At 33.9% G+C, this 15,763-nt stretch overlaps 1 protein-coding gene across 1 annotated transcript; it reads left to right on the forward strand.

Annotated features, from left to right (window-relative positions):
- The first annotated feature begins 647 nt into the window (after positions 1–647).
- LOC129741127 (uncharacterized protein K02A2.6-like) lies at positions 648–10,962 on the forward strand. Its single transcript, XM_055732831.1, has 2 exons — positions 648–3,668; positions 10,948–10,962. The coding sequence occupies exons 1-2, from the start codon at positions 648–650 to the stop codon at positions 10,960–10,962; spliced, it is 3,036 nt and encodes a 1,011-aa protein (XP_055588806.1).
- Positions 10,963–15,763: the final 4,801 nt, after the last annotated feature.

The raw sequence follows: 15,763 nt of genomic DNA on the forward strand, positions 1-15,763 counted from the left end.
AAATTGCTTCTGTTAACTGAACTCAAAATGACACAAATGACAATAATGACAAAAATGACAAAAATGACAAAAATGACAAAAATGACAAAAATGACAAAAATGACAAAAATGACAAAAATGACAAAAATGACAAAAATGACAAAAATGACAAAAATGACAAAAATGACAAAAATGACAAAAATGACAAAAATGACAAAAATGACAAAAATGACAAAAATGACAAAAATGACAAAAATGACAAAAATGACAAAAATGACAAAAATGACAAAAATGACAAAAATGACAAAAATGACAAAAATGACAAAAATGACAAAAATGACAAAAATGACAAAAATGACAAAAATGACAAAAATGACAAAAATGACAAAAATGACAAAAATGACAATAATGACTGATAAATATTTTGGTAGAAAACTCTATTGCGTTTATTAGATTGTTCTATAAGGTTGGAACGCTAAGTAGTTAGTAGTAGTAGATTAGTATTTCCGGTAAGATGGTAGTATATAAGTAACGCTCAATATTGTATAGCTCTCTTTCTCCATCAATAAGTCGTGCAATAAAGTTCGTTTGGTAAATTAAAAGTACCTATTTATCAGTGGCGACGAGTAAAATCGCGAAGTGAACGCGAGGTTAAGCACGTGTTAACCATGCTTGAGAATAAAGCTGGTGGTTCGGGCAGCAAGGCCCAAGCTGCATCGAAATTGATTGGTTCGTTGGATAATTTCGTGCCAGGCGAAGATTTCGACGAATATATGGAACGTGCCGAGAATTTCTTCGAACTAAATGGAGTCGAAGACAACGTTTTCAAGCGGAGACTGATCGTCCATTTTATTGGTCTCCCAGCCTTGAAGAAGCTGCAACAGTTGCTGTACCCGAAGACGCACAAGGAAGCGACGTATGAGGAGGTTGTAGCGAAACTCAAGTCGTACTTCAGCCCGAAGCGTACGAAAATTGCCGAGTCCGTGGAATTTTTCACGCGGAAACAGAGGGACTTCGAGAAGGTTGCCGATTACGCCGTAGAACTGCAAGCGTTGTCAAAGCATTGCCAGTTCGGTTCGTATCTGGACACCGGATTGCGCAATAAATTCATCGCTGGTATCGAGAATAAGAAGATCAAGGGTGAATTGATGAACAGCGCAGACGAAATGACGTTCGACCAAGCCGTGGCCAAGGCGAAGGTACTGGAGCAGATCGAAGAGGACATGGTGAGGATGCAGGCGAAAGGGGAAGCGGTTAATTTCGTGAACCGCAGAAACCGAATGCAGCAAGACGGAGAACGAACACGTCGGAGCGGAAATTCGTGTCGCAATGCGGTGCGATCCAAAAGCCGAGGGTTTCGGAAATTCCAACACGAGGGTCAACTGAAACAGGAGAAGCGTGTCAACCCGAAGATACGCTGTTTTGCGTGTGGAGGTGAAGGCCATGTCGCAAGACTCTGTCGGTTCGGACGGAACCGGCCGAATCTGAATGCGAGCATCGAGCGTGAGGCGGCGAGCAGCGAGTCGGAGGAAGATCGACCACATGGTGTCAATCACGTGGCATCGGTAGCTTTGTTTCACGAGTTGAGTCTAAATGGTAAGTGCATATGTTTCGAAGTTGATTCAGGAGCGACCTACACGATCATGTCCGAAAAAGATTTCCGATTAAATTTTGCGAGATGTGTTCCTCGAAATTGTGATGTGCAATTGGTGGTTACCACAGGGGAGAAATTGCAGATAAAAGGGGTTTCCAAATTCGAAGTGCAGAAGCGTTGTGATGATAAAGTGTATGTGTTGGATCTATTGGTTGTCAGTTCGAAAAGGGATTTTCTGCCGTTGTTTGGTAGAAACTGGCTAGATGTTCTTTACCCTAGGTGGAGGGATCGATTTTTGAACAGTGTGTCTAATGAAGCCGAATGCCGCGAGCTTGATCGCGAGCGAAGTGTGTTAGTGTCTCTTTTGAAAAGCCGTTATGCAGATGTCTTAACGAAGAATTTGGAAGAACCAATTGAGGGGTTTGAAGCAGAGATCCATTTGTGTGATGACTCACGACCAGTTTTCTTTCGAGCCAGAGATGTGCCTTTTGCGTTAAAAGAAAAAGTGAGTGATGAACTGGATCGGTTAGTGAGGGAAAATGTGATCAAACCCACATTGAGGAGCGACTGGGCGTCTCCATTAGTAGTTGTGCCAAAAAGTGATGGGAGTGTGAGACTTTGTGTGGATTGCAAAGTAACCATCAACAAGGTAATTAGTAACGAACACTATCCACTACCAAATATAAGTGATATTTTTGCAAAATTGAGTGGTTATCGGTTTTTCGCAAAAATTGATTTGTCTGGGGCATACATGCAAATTAAGGTGGCGGAAAGTTCTCAGAAATATTTGACGGTGAATACGCATAAAGGACTGTTCACGTATCTTCGTTTACCGTTTGGAATATCTAGTGCAGCCTCGACTTTTCAAAGAGTTTTGGAGGAAATTTTAAAAGATTTGGAAGGTGTTCAGTGTTTTCTGGATGATATTTTGTTGGGAGGCGAAACGATAAAGGTGGTGGCTAATCGTGTGATATCTGTTTTCGAAAGATTAAAGCAATATAAGGTGAAGGTAAATCTCGATAAATGTGAATTTTTGTGTGATAAAATTTCTTACCTGGGACATGAAATAAGCGAGAATGGCTTGAGGCCGAATGCCGAAAAAGTGAAAGCCATTTTGGAAGTCCCAAGGCCAGAAGATGTTTCCCAGTTGAAATCGTACTTGGGGATGATTAATTACTACTCGAAATTTGTGCCTAATCTGTCGATAAAACTATTTCCTTTGTATGAGTTGATCAAGAAAAATAGACGGTATAATTGGTCCGCTGAATGTGAAACGGTGTTTCAAGATTCTAAAAAGTTATTGGTTGATAATTCTGTTCTCTATTTGTACGATCCTAAATTGCCAATTGTTGTTATATGTGACGCGAGTGCGGTAGGTGTTGGTGCGGTTTTATGTCATGTGATCGATAACGTAGAAAAACCGGTATTTTATGTTTCGAGCACATTATCGAAAGCCGAACGGAACTATCCGAATCTCCATAGAGAAGCGTTAGCAATTGTGTTTGGGTTAAAGAAATTTTTCAAATACATTTACGGGAAGAAGATTACTGTTGTGACGGACAATAAACCACTTGTGTCTATTTTCGATCAGAAGAAGGGAATCCCTGCACTAGCAGCCGCTAGACTGCAGAAGTACGCATACGCAATTTCGATTTTTGATTTCGATATTGTGTACCGAAAGGGGAAGAAGATTCCAGATGCAGACGCACTGTCAAGGTTACCCGTGAAGGGTGAGACAGGCGTGGATTCCGATGTGTCGATCTGCAGTGTGTACGCAGACGTAGGTATCGATACGCGAGAGATCGGTCGCGCTACGCAAGCTGATGAGTTTTACCGAAGACTGTTCAAGTGTGTAAGAGACGGTTGGTCCGAGCACGCGGTGCCGGACGATTTGAAATTCTACCACGATAAAGTGAGTTCGTTATCGATAGCTGGTGAGTGTTTGTTGTATTGTGAACGCGTCATCATTCCTAGTTCTTGTCGAGAACGTGTTCTCGAGCTTTTGCATGGCTGTCATCTGGGTATGATTCGGATGAAGCAGATGGCTCGTAAATATGTGTATTGGCGAGGCATGGATGACGATATCGAACGCTTTGTGAGAGAGTGTAAAACTTGTAGTATGACTGGTAGATCTGTGTCTAAAGAGTATTCGAAATGGCCGAATACTGGTAAACCTTTTGAACGGTTACACATCGACTTTTTCTATGTTTCGGGAAAAACGTTGTTTGTGGTGATTGATTCTTATTCAAAGTGGATGGATGTGAGAATAATGAGAAATACCGATGCTAACTCTGTAATTAAGGTGTTGGGTTCTATGTTTTTGATTTTTGGTTATTGTAAAACTATTGTGTCCGATAATGGTCCACCTTTTGGAAGTGAGGTTTTTAGAAATTGGGCAAATTCGATGAACATTACTCTGTTGAAAAGTCCTCCATATTCCCCTGAATCAAATGGTCTCGCAGAAAGGGCAGTGCAAACATCCAAAAGATCGTTAAGGAAGCTAATGAATGACCCGAAACATATGTGCAAGCCATTGGAAAGTTTAGTTGATATTTTCCTGATGAGTTACCGAAATAGCTATAGCCAAGCGATAGGTTGTACTCCAGAAAAATGATGTTTTCTTTTGAACCTAGAATTGAATTGGATTGGAAATTTAAATTGGATTCTAGAGATGGCAAATCTAAGCCGATAGATAAAAAGAAAGTAAGTTTTAGCAAAAATGTTGATTATATAGAAGAAAAAAATAATTGTAATCAATATTTTCCGACTAGAAAATGTTTTAAAGTTAATGATCCTGTTTGGTACCAAAGTGAATACGGAGCATTTAGGAATTGGCTTGAAGGCAAAATTGTGAGAATTAATAGTCCGAACACTTATTATGTTGATGTAGATGGATCAGTCAAATTAGCTAGTAAAAATCAGCTCAAAGAAAGAATTGTCAAACGAAATGATTACATAATGCCAAAATTATTTCATTATACATCTAGAAGTTCAAAACGAAGAAGAAAAAAAGATGTAATTGAATTTTCTAGGCCATTAAAAATTAGAAGGAGTACAAGAACTAAACGCAAACCACAATATTGGCAGTATAGTTCTCTAAAATAAAAATTATAAATAATTTTTGTAGAAGGAGGGAGATGATAAATATTTTTGGTAGAAAACTCTATTGCGTTTATTATAAGGTTGCCAGAATTTTTTCCACTCTCATCCGGGCCTAGCAATTCCGGGCATTTTTTCAAAAAAACCTGGCAAAATCCGGGCATGGATTTCAATTTTTCAAATCCAGAAACCGGGCAAAAACCGGGCAAAATTTAGGTGTTATTATATTTTAAAGCAAAGAAAAAATGCAAAAAAATATGAAATTAATATTTTATTAATGCAATTGCAGACTTCCAAAAAGTTTTTGGAACACTTAAATATTTAAAGGTTTATAAAAGTAAATCAGCCAAATTATTTGAAACAACCGTTGAAAATTTCCATACCGTTAATCGATTTTGCTGAAACTTACTCAAAAACTTTGTTTTTTTTTTGGTTTCTTTGTGAAAATTGTGAAAAAATCCGGGCAATATCCGGACTTTTTTCACGATATCCGGGCAACCGGGCCGGACCGGACTTTCTCGAAATTTTGCATCAAATATCCGGCAAACCCGGATAAATCCGGGCAATCTGGCAAGCTTAGTTTATTAGATTGTTCTATAAGGTTGGAACGCTAAGTAGTTAGTAGTAGTAGATTAGTATTTCCGGTAAGATGGTAGTATATAAGTAACGCTCAATATTGTATAGCTCTCTTTCTCCATCAATAAGTCGTGCAATAAAGTTCGTTTGGTAAAGTAAAAGTACCTATTTATCAATGACAAAAATGACAAAAATGACAAAAATGACAAAAATGACAAAAATGACAAAAATGACAAAAATGACAAAAATGACAAAAATGACAAAAATGACAAAAATGACAAAAATGACAAAAATGACAAAAATGACAAAAATGACAAAAATGACAAAAATGACAAAAATGACAAAAATGACAAAAATGACAAAAAATGACAAAAATGACAAAAATGACAAAATGACAAAAATGACAAAAATGACAAAAATGACAAAAATGACAAAAATGACAAAAATGACAAAAATGACAAAAATGACAAAAATGACAAAAATGACAAAAATGACAAAAATGACAAAAATGACAAAAATGACAAAAATGACAAAAATGACAAAAATGACAAAAATGACAAAAATGACAAAAATGACAAAAATGACAAAATGACAAAAATGACAAAAATGACAAAAATGACAAAAATGACAAAAATGACAAAAATGACAAAAATGACAAAAATGACAAAAATGACAAAAATGACAAAAATGACAAAAATGACAAAAATGACAAAAATGACAAAAATGACAAAAATGACAAAAATGACAAAAATGACAAAAATGACAAAAATGACAAAAATGACAAAAATGACAAAAATGACAAAAATGACAAAAATGACAAAAATGACAAAAATGACAAAAATGACAAAAATGACAAAAATGACAAAAATGACAAAAATGACAAAAATGACAAAAATGACAAAAATGACAAAAATGACAAAAATGACAAAAATGACAAAAATGACAAAAATGACAAAAATGACAAAAATGACAAAAATGACAAAAATGACAAAAATGACAAAATGACAAAAATGACAAAAATGACAAAAATGACAAAAATGACAAAAATGACAAAAATGACAAAAATGACAAAAATGACAAAAATGACAAATATGACAAAAATGACAAAAATGACAAAAATGACAAAAATGACGAAAATGACAAAATGACAAAAATGACAAAATGACAAAAATGACAAAAATGACAAAAATGACAAAAATGACAAAAATGACAAAAATGACAAAATGACAAAATGACAAAAATGACGAAAATGACAAAAATGACAAAAATGACAAAAATGACAAAAATGACAAAAATGACAAAAATGACAAAAATGACAAAAATGACAAAAATGACAAAAATGACAAAAATGACAAAATGACAAAAATGACAAAAATGACAAAAATGAGAAAAATGACCAAAATGAGAAAAATGAGAAAAATGACAAAAATGACAAAAAAAAACAAAAATGACAAAAATGACAAAAATGACAAAAATGACAAAAATGACAAAAATGACAAAAATGACAAAAATGACAAAAATGACAAAAATGACAAAAATGACAAAAATGACAAAAATGACAAAAATGACAAAAATGACAAAAATGACAAAAATGACAAAAATGACAAAAATGACAAAAATGACAAAAATGACAAAAATGACAAAAATGACAAAAATGACAAAAATGACAAAAATGACAAAAATGACAAAAATGACAAAAATGACAAAAATGACAAAAATGACAAAAATGACAAAAATGACAAAAATGACAAAAATGACAAAAATGACAAAAATGACAAAAATGACAAAAATGACAAAAATGACAAAAATGACAAAAATGACAAAAATGACAAAAATGACAAAAATGACAAAAATGACAAAAATGACAAATATGACAAATATGACAAAAATGACAAAAATGACAAAAATGACAAAAATGACGAAAATGACAAAAATGACAAAAATGACAAAAATGACAAAAATGACAAAAATGACAAAAATGACAAAAATGACAAAAATGACAAAAATGACAAAAATGACAAAAATGACAAAAATGACATAAATGACATAAATGACAAAAATTACAAAAATGACAAAAATGACAAAAATGACAAAAATGACGAAAATGACAAAAATGACAAAAATGACAAAAATGACAAAAATGACAAAAATGACAAAAATGACAAAAATGACAAAAATGACAAAAATGACAAAAATGACAAAAATGACAAAAATGACAAAAATGACAAAAATGACAAAAATGACAAAAATGACAAAAATGACAAAAATGACAAAAATGACAAAAATGACAAAAATGACAAAAATGACAAAAATGACAAAAATGACAAAAATGACAAAAATGACAAAAATGACAAAAATGACAAAAATGACAAAAATGACAAAAATGACAAAAATGACAAAAATGACAAAAATGACAAAAATGACAAAAATGACAAAAATGACAAAAATGACAAAAATGACAAAAATGACAAAAATGACAAAAATGACAAAAATGACAAAAATGACAAAAATGACAAAAATGACAAAAATGACAAAAATGACAAAAATGACAAAAATGACAAAAATGACAAAAATGACAAAAATGACAAAAATGACAAAAATGACAAAAATGACAAAAATGACAAAAATGACAAAAATGACAAAAATGACAAAAATGACAAAAATGACAAAAATGACAAAAATGACAAAAATGACAGAAATGACAAAAATGACAAAAATGACAAAAATGACAAAAATGACAAAAATGACAAAAATGACAAAAATGACAAAAATGACAAAAATGACATAAATGACATAAATGACATAAATGACAAAAATGACAAAAATTACATAAATGACAAAAATTACAAAAATTACAAAAATTACAAAAATAACAAAAATAACAAAAATTACAAAAATTACAAAAATTGCAAAAATTACAAAAATTACAAAATTTACAAAAATGACAAAAATTACATAAATTACGAAAAATACAAAAATTACTAACATGCACGAAAATGACAATAATGACAAAAATGACAAATAAAGTTAACGGTTCAGAGTTTAGAGTTTAGAGTTTAGAGCTAAGAGTTTAAAGTTTAGAGTTTAGAGTTTAGAGTTTAGAGTTTAGAGTTTAGAGTTTAGAGTTTAGAGTTAAGAGTTTGGAGTTTAGAGTTTAGAGTTTAAAGTTTAGAGTTTAGAGTTTAGAGTTTAGAGTTTAGAGTTTAGAGTTTAGAGTTAAAAGTTTAGAGTTTAGAGCCGAATCAAACTTAAGATAAGCCGAATCAAAGTTAACAAGAAAACGACACTTTATCGCCCCTGATGAAGATCCAATAAGGATCGAAAATTGAGAGAAAAAACAGTCTTTTTGACTAAAAAAGCCGAGACTGAGAGCCGTTAAAAATCCTTAGAACAGAATTTAGAATGCTACCTGTGTTTTGAATGCTCCTTTTTAGTTTTGAATTGTGGATTAAGAGTTTCAAATTCAATGTTGAAAATTCTAATTATTTTCAATTTCTGTGTTTGGTAGCCTTATTCAAAATTATTTAAATTTTTTAATCCGAAATTTGATTTTGAAAATTTTCATTTTTTCCCACTGTTTTTTTCCTATCACATCCCAAGTAAACCATTATATCAGTTATTTTTTCATCTGAAAATTGGCATACTAGATTGAAATTAGGCAGGATGACTGTTGAAATGTTTCAGCTTCCTCCTATGACTTTCGTCCGGTCGAAGTTGGCTGGTTCTATCGTTCGCCTACTTCGTTGGAATAAAATGAAAGGAGAAGGATCAGCATTCGGTAACTGTTCGCAAAAACTCACCCTCTCTCACGTTTCCAAAATGGACATCGAGCGAGGTTATTTAGTCATTCGAGTCTCATTTAAATTTTTCAATTTTGTGAAAAGCATCTTCTCTTCCCTAGACAGACACCTTCATCTTGCGACCCGGGAAAATTCAGCTAAGCAATTTGACTTTCAACGTCAATTAATTTTTCCGAGAACGCCAGCCATCAGACGGCTGGAATCGATAATGAAGAAAATGAATGACTTGACATTCCGGCTCAATCCGGCAAGAGGAGATCTCCTTCGTCGACATTTGGGACAACGACTAGGATGCTATCCCAGATTGAGACATATCGATTTTGTGGGACCATGATGCGTGCTCCTGTTGTTTTCAATGGTGTCAAATTTAATTGATGAAAGTTTTAATTAGAAAATTCCCGATTGGACACCCCTAGCACCCTTTCTCTAAGGTGGTTTTTACAGTAAACATTGACATATCATTTGAAGCATTAATGTCATGTTGAGGATCTGTTCAAATGAGAAAGAGTATCATCAGGAAATAACTGATTCAATTTACTCAATATTTTAACATTCAGCATTCGAGTATCAATTCTCGATCTCATTCCATAATGAGATACTTTCGTGAGTTGTATAAGAACTGCTTCAAACTGCTCTGAGTCCTTCGAACTCAGGGCAGTGTCGTCGTGGTCACTAAGTGCAGTCATCACATTTTACGGTCCATTGCTGGACTCCAGACGGCGCGAATGATCTTTTGCTGGCCCAATTCTGACCCGGTCGAGCGAATCTCTGCAAATGTACCAGCTAACGTTCCCATTCTGACTGGAAAATTACGTATATTACAAACGCAGATCTAATTGCGATGCTGCAAGTGCGAGAGGCCTATACCATCTCGAAATGTCAACTTCAATAATTACAGTTTCCTTTTTCAATTAATTTTCTCCCCGCACGTCAAAACCGAACGAACTGTGCTGCATTTTAATTCAGTAAGAAAAGACATCTCTCCGGATTCTACTCCTTATGCTGCTGCTGCTGCTGGACTGGACCACACACCGCGATTTTTCGGCCCCGGTAAGCCAGCCAGAGGGGCAATGTTCCGTGCACAATTAAGGAACCCCTCGACTTGACGCTCGACACGGAGAAAGAGCTCTTTTCATCCTTTTTTCGTGTGCTCTTTCACTATCTCATGGGGTCCCTCGAACTCATTACATGGCCAAAAACTCTCGTTGCAGATTTTTTTTTGGTACCGCGCTTTACTCGCCGCTCACTAAAGCCACCCGCGTGAAAAAGTACGCGTGGAAAATTCGCTTAATTATTACACCATCATCATCATCGTCGTTTCGGGTGCCGTACGGGATAGCTACCTTGTAGGACCTATAAGGGATTGTGTGTGGACGACCATGTCTCAATTCGTTGCCTTCATTGGCTTCTGGGATTGTAACGAGCGATCCACCTGGGAGTTACATTGATCCTTCCATCAAGAACAACTATGTAATTTTTATTAAATAATTGGCGTCTCATATGATGTTCCCCAAAGCAGTTAGCTTGAACTAATGTTATTCTTCATAATAGAATATTGATGTTCAAAGGAGGAAAGAATAGTTAGAGCTTTCCGCAGGGATTTTGAGATTTAAAAAAAATATTTATCAAGAATTATGAAAAATTCCTAGCAAAAATAGAATCATGAGTTCGAAGCAATGGTATTAAGGTGAACTGTAATTTAAGAGCCCAACAGTCTCAGGACAATACTGAACAACCTTCTCTGAAACTGATGTGTGAGACTCAAAAAAATTGTATGAAAGAATGTATTTATATTATGAAGATTTTTAGTTTCCATAAGATGTTAAAACGACGCTTTATACTACAACTCTTAAGAGGCTCAGCAACTTCTCAGAGATCTTTTTTTGGCACCATTTCCAGCATTCAGCAGGTTGACTCATCATAAAAATGTTATGCCCAGGTTTAAATTCATGTGAAAAAATTGCTCGATAATTAGAAAACAATACCGAAAAGAATCTGGAAACAAGTTATAAATTTGGATGCCTTAAAAAAAGTTTGTCGAAAGTTTGAACATTTCGAAAGTCAGACGGCAGATTTTCATTTTTTCTCACGTGTTCAAACATGACCTCAAAAAACTAACTTTTCCGGTTCTGGAAAATTAAGCACTTCATCGCTAGTCTCACTCACAACTCACAATTCATATGTTCAATTGAGTTTTACAATGCAATGAAACAACCAAACCGTTTTTGTAGGACGTTAAATTTTAGCCAACAAAGGATTTTCCTATTTGATGATTAGGAACAAAGTAGAAACTGGAAAAGCGATTGACGAAAGTGGCCTCATATGGTATTTAACGACATGGAGGTAAAATTGCAACGAAATTTAAAAATAATACGGACTCCGTTCGATTTTAGCAACACGCCCGTACATTTTGTGTTGCCAAAATCGAATGTTGCCAAAATCGAACGGTTTTTTTCATATTTTTTCAGTTATTTTACAAAATAACTATTATTATTATCAAAAACGATGTTTTTAGTCAATTTCCGACCATTTGTGATTATTTTTTTTTTTCATCATGTTTTTTATGCATTTTGCTCTTTATTTGTTTTGTTTATAATGTTTGTTTTCTTTTTTCATATTTGCTGTCTTTGTCATTCTTCATAATTTTTTAGTTGTTTTTTGTCATATTTAGTCTTTTGTTTGAATTTGTTTTCAACTTTTTGAATTTTTCTTTATTTTGTCAATTTTGAGTACTATATATAATTTTTAAAAATGTATGGATTTTATTGTTGCATTTTATCACCATTTCAGAACATAAAAAGTATTTATGGTGTTTCTCTAAATTAAATTGGTCCTGTTAAAACGAAAACTAAAAGCTAATGTTATTCCAAAAAAACTGTTCGATTTTGGCACATTTGCCAAAATCGGATGTTGCCAAAAACGAACGGGGCCTGTACATTGATTTAATTTAATAATACAATAATAATGGAAGGATTTTTGTTGATTTATGCTCGTTGGAGATATGGAAGATTTTTTAAATTTATCTAATTGTAAACCTAATTGTTAAAGGAAAAAAAAATAATTATGTTAATCTCTATCCAATCCAAAATTTTCATCCAAATTTTCTGCGTAAGATCAACTATCACACTTTTATATCACAAAATTTGAGTTTTCAAAGGTTTGTGTGGCCTAAAATACAGTAATTCTACGAAAATCGGACCTTTTGGACTGTTTCTATTCAAACCTCATTATCTCAGAAACTACGCTACGCTTTTGATTTTCCCAAGCTGTGCTTTTCTTGTCACTTTGTTTACGAGAGCCGGATTAATGCAATAATATTCAATATTCAAGCCTTCTTAACCAGAAGACCAATTCAAAACAAACAATCAGCAGCAGTTGCCTTAAAATCCAAATCAAAATAAAATACCAGCAGCCTTATAAATCTGCGCTTCCTAAGCCAATTCCTTCTTTTTCCACCGGAAGGCTAAATCAACACGAAAAATCAGCAACAGTATCCTTAAAAATCTGCACTTCCTAAGCCAATTGTGTCTTTTTCCACCGGGAAGCCAAATCGTAGCAAACACTCAGCAGAAACAGCCTTAAAAATCTGCGCTTTCTAAGCCAATTCCGTCTTTTTCTTCTAGAAAGCCAAATCATAACAAATAATAAGAAACAGCAGCCTTTAAAATCTGCCCTCCCAATTCCGTCTTTTTCTACCGGAAGGCCAAATCAAAGCAAACAATCAGCCGCATCAGTCCTTGTTACGGCCTAAACCCACTGCCGGGACACCATATCGTGCCGCATCAGCCTCTGAAAACATACCTTTTGGGGAGGCTGAAACCGTGATACCACTACACTGAAATCATCATCAAAATCTACCTTTATTTGTACTTTTTAGTCTGTTCCTTCTAGGTAGGCCCTCCCTAGCATTAAGCATATCCATGTTACCTACAATAAACAATGAAAAACATGTTTGAACACAAAAATCCAGTATAGACAAATTTGTTAAACTTACCAGTGATTCCAAAACATTATGCGATTTGTTGACATGTTGGGGTACGTTCATACACTTTAGTCTGACAGCACAAGGGCGAACGTGTTCACAGTAATGAAATTCGAGGTGCCAAAAAACTGAAAAGTAGGATCCACTCACTTTTCCCGCGGTAAAGTAAGCTTCGCAAAGCTTCGAGATTTCAATAAGTAGATAGGTAGAAAAAGGACCTCATCAGACCCTAAGGATTACAAAGGTAAAGAGATCCAGTACCTCTAGAGTCTGGACGAACAAATAAATTTAAACAGAGACCTAGAACATTTATGCAAGTAGAGTCTGGACGAAAATGAGTATAAAAGGCTAGAAAATAATTGTAATGCTATCAGTTCAAAATATAAACAGATCGTGAAACATCAAAGGTAACCAACTTACCTTCCAAAATAAATTCCGAAAACCTCAGAAGACCTAAAAGTATCATCTCTTCAACCCCTGCGGTCCTAAAAAATCTGCCCTCCCAAAGCCATCCTTTCTTTATCCACCGGAACCATAACTATTACCGAACCATAACAAACAATAAGCAGCAGCAGCTTTAAAAATCTGCGCTTCTTTAGCCAATTCCGCATTTTTTCACCGGAAGGCCAAACTAAAACAAACAATCAGAAGCATCAGCGTTGAAAATCTGCGCTCCCTAAGCAATTTCCGACTTTTTCCAGTTGGCGAAACAGAAAAAATTTTGTTCATAGCAGCAGCCTTTAAAATCTGTGCTCCCTGTACCTTTCCGTCTTTCTACTGGAGGCCGAATCACAATGAAATTTTTCGTAGCAGCAGTCTTAGCCATTATTGTGATTTTACGATTCTTATGAATCTCAATTCAGAGATTCACTCAGACACGTCTGTCACTCACAGGAATAGATCAATGACCGACTTTGTTTTGTTTGTTTTGCATAGTGTTGCCAAAATTACATACGTTGTGACAGAAATTTATTTTATTTTATTTTATTTTTTTATAAATTTGATTTATTTTCAGCATATCCTTCATCTCATCTCTACAACTTGAAAACTTGCTAACGTTCTTAAAAATATGATGAAAATTTGCCTTTTTAATGTAGAATTATTTGCCTTTTGTTGTTTTTTTTTCGGGAACCATTTGTAAGCATAGTATTTTAAAACCTGAACTTAAAAAGAATTTTTTTTTCCATCGTCCCTGCATGTTGGATACAAGCTGTGTAAAATCTTCTTTTATGTATGATATATGTACATTAGCACACATATTCTTGTTTTGGATTGTATTATCGTAATAAAAACATGCAATGTATTTAAATACGATAAGGAATATGCATGGGCCGCACATTGTAGGTGCAAATATACGAAAATGAGTTTAAATAACATTTTATACGATATAATCTGTAAAATAATATACGACTTCTGGTTGTCTGGGACACTAAAAACAAGACATTTTCAACAAATTTGACAATGTTTGCGGTACTATTTGTTGTATAGGTAATGAATTTCAATGCCAAAAATATAAATCATTTTAGCAAATTTATATGTTCCTGAAATTATTATTTTTTAAATAAAAAATGCTTGAAATGTGATCAAACTTGATTTGCTTTGAGGCGCGCTTATGTTTTGATGCTATTTCGTATATATTTAACCAAAAATATTAGGTTGCAGGAAGTTCTATGTTAAGTTTTAAATAAATGAAAATATTTTTAAAATTTTTGTAAATTTATTTTCGGCATATCGGTGAAGTTTTTATTCTTGAAGAAAGAATATCAGAATTGAAAATTGATAAAGATGGATAGAAAAGTGAGAATAAAATTTACAGATGTTGAAAAGAGCGAGAGAGCATTTTTGCGAGGAAAATTTATAAACGTACACCATACTTTACCCCGCAACATTTCATTATTTAGGAGAACTAGAACCGGGATAGAGGTGGCACTACCTTAACTTATACAATGAAATCTGGTTGGACCGAAGTTTACATGTGGTGAACACGTAGGGGAGAATGAGGATACTTGATCCCTGGGGATACTTGATTCCTTAGCTATATCTCCAAACTGGAATGTCGTACAAAGATCAAATGTTCTAGAAAAATGTGCCAAATGGAACGAAACAGCAATGGTTGAAGCTCAAAAAATTTTAACAAAATAAGTTTTTGGGTTATTGAACTTTGTTTGAAAAATTTCACAAAATGTGACTTGAAGATCTTTTTTCATCATTTTTAAATGTTCCTAACATGGAAATATTATAACAAAAATATTTATTCCAATACATAAATCTGTCGAGTGTAAAATGAACTTCAAGATACAATATTTTCAAAGCGATGGAAAACTCACAACTTTTTTCAGAAAAAGTTTTCTAAAATGTTGATTTTGGGTACAATTGATCCCTAATATATGGGTACAAATGATCCCGGTATATTCTTCTTCTCAATGGATCGTGGTCATGGCTGATTACGAGATTACTAACATTTTTTTCTAATAGCTTATATTCACCCATCAATTATCTGAAGAAAAGGGCTAAAATAATTAATTTTCTCTTGTTTATAAAAAAATTGCGCCCGTAAGTATGCAATGTCATAAGAGTTGAGAATAAGCTATAGAATTTTTTTCTGACAATTATAGATTGTGAAATGAGAACAAACATGACCAAAATAGTCAATTAACATTCTATCTTGGGGTTTTGTTTGATTTTTTCCATGGATTAGGGCTTCCTGAATATAGGATCAAGTCTCCCTTAACT

This window comes from Uranotaenia lowii, chromosome 2, assembly GCF_029784155.1.
Source record: "Uranotaenia lowii strain MFRU-FL chromosome 2, ASM2978415v1, whole genome shotgun sequence".
NCBI classification, from domain to species: Eukaryota; Metazoa; Arthropoda; class Insecta; order Diptera; family Culicidae; genus Uranotaenia; species Uranotaenia lowii.